Source organism: Parus major, unplaced genomic scaffold, assembly GCF_001522545.3.
Source record: "Parus major isolate Abel unplaced genomic scaffold, Parus_major1.1 Scaffold1085, whole genome shotgun sequence".
Lineage (NCBI taxonomy): Eukaryota > Metazoa > Chordata > Aves > Passeriformes > Paridae > Parus > Parus major.
Window position 1 is genome coordinate 1 of NW_015379952.1, and position 2358 is coordinate 2358.

Consider the following 2358-nt stretch of genomic DNA (forward strand, 5'->3'; position numbering starts at 1 on the left):
TCCTTTACTCCTGAGACACCTCTTGGTTCTTGCACAGCAACAGGAAAACACGTGATTATTTGCTAACACTTCTTCATTAATCTCAAAAGTCTATTCCACATCTGGCAAGAGGGCAGAGGTTTGAAATGGTGCAGGCTGGGGGATCAGAGGCTCCCTCCAACCAGATTGGAAAAAACCAGGTTTTTTTCCCTCTCAGTTTTTTGTCATCTCTGAACTACTTCCATTTTCCTTTAATTCTTGGTTTTAATGCTTTTATGCCACCCAAGAAAGCAGCACAGTCAGCCTGTGGCTGCTCTCACTTCATGGATCTGCTCCAACAGGGAGCCTGGTCCCTCTCAAGCCCATGGAGAGCAGTCAGGCTCCTCATTCACCTCGGAGCTTTGCAGTGAATCTCAACACTGTCCTTGTGACAAGGCCACAACTCTTGCAGTGCCAACCCTGCCACTCCCAGCTCCTTCAGCTTTGCTGCCATCCCTTCTGACATGAGAGGATTTTAGAGTTGCCAAGAGTCAACGCTCTCACAAAGAGGCAGCACTGCAGGGCCAGAGCAGGCTGCTCACAGCTCTCAGCAGGTCTCAGCTCTGCTGCACCCATACACTTTGTAAACACTGCATTAATGACTGCTAATGCTCCTCCTAAAATCCCTGCTGAATATCCAGCAGTGATGAACTTGGGCCTACATGCAGGGCAATTTGTGTAGATCCCCACTGCTACTAATCTAGATTTTTACAGGAAGCTGAGCTAAACCTCAGCTGAAGTGATACACACATCCTCTGTGAACAGTGCCCCAGAAGCTGCCCGAGGAGCAGCTCCCACAGGGTGTTACCGTCAGGCTGCAGATGTCCTCCTGCACCACACGCTTCCTCTGCAGCAAGTTCTCCATCTCCTTCTGACGGGCTTGCAAAGCATCTTCCAGGTGCTTCTGCAGGAGTAAGGAAAGAAAGGTAAAGAGGCATTTCACCACTCTCCTGTGATTCAGGAACAGTCCCAAATTGCAACAGGATCTCATATAAAGGCTGTAAGGAGAAGCAAGCACCTGATGCACAGCCTTCCTACAGAATTAAGTATCTGTACGTGTAATAAATCCAATTTATTTTTAACACTGGGAGCTCCAGCCTGGAATATCTATTTGCACAAGCTTTAAATGCTGCATGTTGTGAAGGGACTGTCCCCTCAAGCAGAGCACCTGGCACAAGCAGCCCTCACCCCCCTCTCATTTAGGGGACACATCCTTAAACAAGAAACGACAAAGCTGTGGTTGGAATCAGACACAGCAGTGAGGGAAACAAATGCAAAAGAGAAGTGTTCAAAGGACAGACAGCTGTAAGGAAACAGGGAGAGGGACTAATAGGGAAGAGACACAAATGTCACTGCATTTGGGTCAGGTAAGGCTTCACAGTGGGGGAACTGCCTGTGGGAGGAGGGGCGGTGGCTGCACAGGGCTCATGTGGCACCTGTCCCCTTCTCCCCAGCCTGGCAGAAGCCACTCACCTGCATCTTCTGCTGATGCTCCTCGGAGCCGCAGCGCCGCACCTTCTCCACCAGCCCCGCGAGCAGGTAATGCGTGCGGAAAGCGCGGCTGGGGAACTTGCGGCGGCACTGCGGGCACGAGGGGACGTGGGCACAGCTGTCCCAGTATTCCTGGATGCAGCCCTTGCAGAAGTGGTGCATGCAGTCCAGCATGACGGGCTCGCTGAACAGCTCGCAGCAGATGGCACAGGTCAGCTCCTCCCGCAGGCTCCGCTCCTGGCTGCTGCCGGCCATCCCTGCTGGCACACGGGTCCCAGCTGAGCTCCCTGCCACCACCAGGCACGGAACACATCCCCCTGCACTGGGCCGAACTTGTGCCGCTCCTGCGGTCTGGTTACCTGACCTGGGGCGGGAGGCACGGGGCCTGCCCAGCTGCTACACTGCGTGCACGCAGCGCTGGAAAGCCCCGAGTTACAGAGCAGCCCTGGCCGAGGGTCACTCCCTCTGCACGGGAACAACCTTCAGTTTCCCGTCACTTCAGCAAAACCGCCCAGCGCGTCTGACAGCGCCCGGCCTTGTGTCCCCGCAGGGCCCCAGCGCAGCGGTCACCCGGCCCGAGGGCTGTCAGCGCCCAGCCACATCCCGAGGAGCTCCAGGGCCGATGCGGCACCGCCGCTGCCGTGTGCGGTACCCCTGCGGCTCGAGTCCCGCGGTGCGCACCGCCCGCTGCCCTGGGCGCAGCCCCGCTCCCCCGCCATCCCCGGGACCCCACCGTGCTGAAACCGCTTAGTTTAGTCCGGTCTAACCTGATCCGATCCGATCCGGTCCGATCCCATCCCATCCCGTCCCGTCCCGTCCCGTCCCGTCCCGTCCCGTCCCGTCCCGTCC

General features: G+C 56.7%; 1 protein-coding gene across 1 annotated transcript; it reads right to left on the minus strand.

Moving 5' to 3' along the window:
• Positions 1-6: 6 nt before the first annotated feature.
• LOC107199565 (E3 ubiquitin-protein ligase TRIM11-like) lies at positions 7-2310 on the minus strand. Its single transcript, XM_015616884.2, has 3 exons — positions 2277-2310; positions 1492-1766; positions 7-922 (listed from the first exon to the last, which is right to left on the minus strand). The coding sequence occupies exons 2-3, from the start codon at positions 1762-1764 to the stop codon at positions 749-751; spliced, it is 447 nt and encodes a 148-aa protein (XP_015472370.1). The 5' UTR covers positions 1765-1766; positions 2277-2310; the 3' UTR covers positions 7-748.
• Positions 2311-2358: the final 48 nt, after the last annotated feature.

What these genes read in the sequence shown, in the direction of transcription:
- LOC107199565 (XM_015616884.2), bottom strand. Translation starts at nt 1,764, where the DNA reads ATGGCCGGCAGCAGCCAGGAGCGGAGCCTGCGGGAGGAGCTGACCTGT. An exon ending in AGCATCAGCAGAAGATGCAG is followed by an intron (nt 923 to 1,491) that starts GTGAGTGGCTTC and finishes TTACTCCTGCAG; the next exon opens with AAGCACCTGGAAGATGCTTT.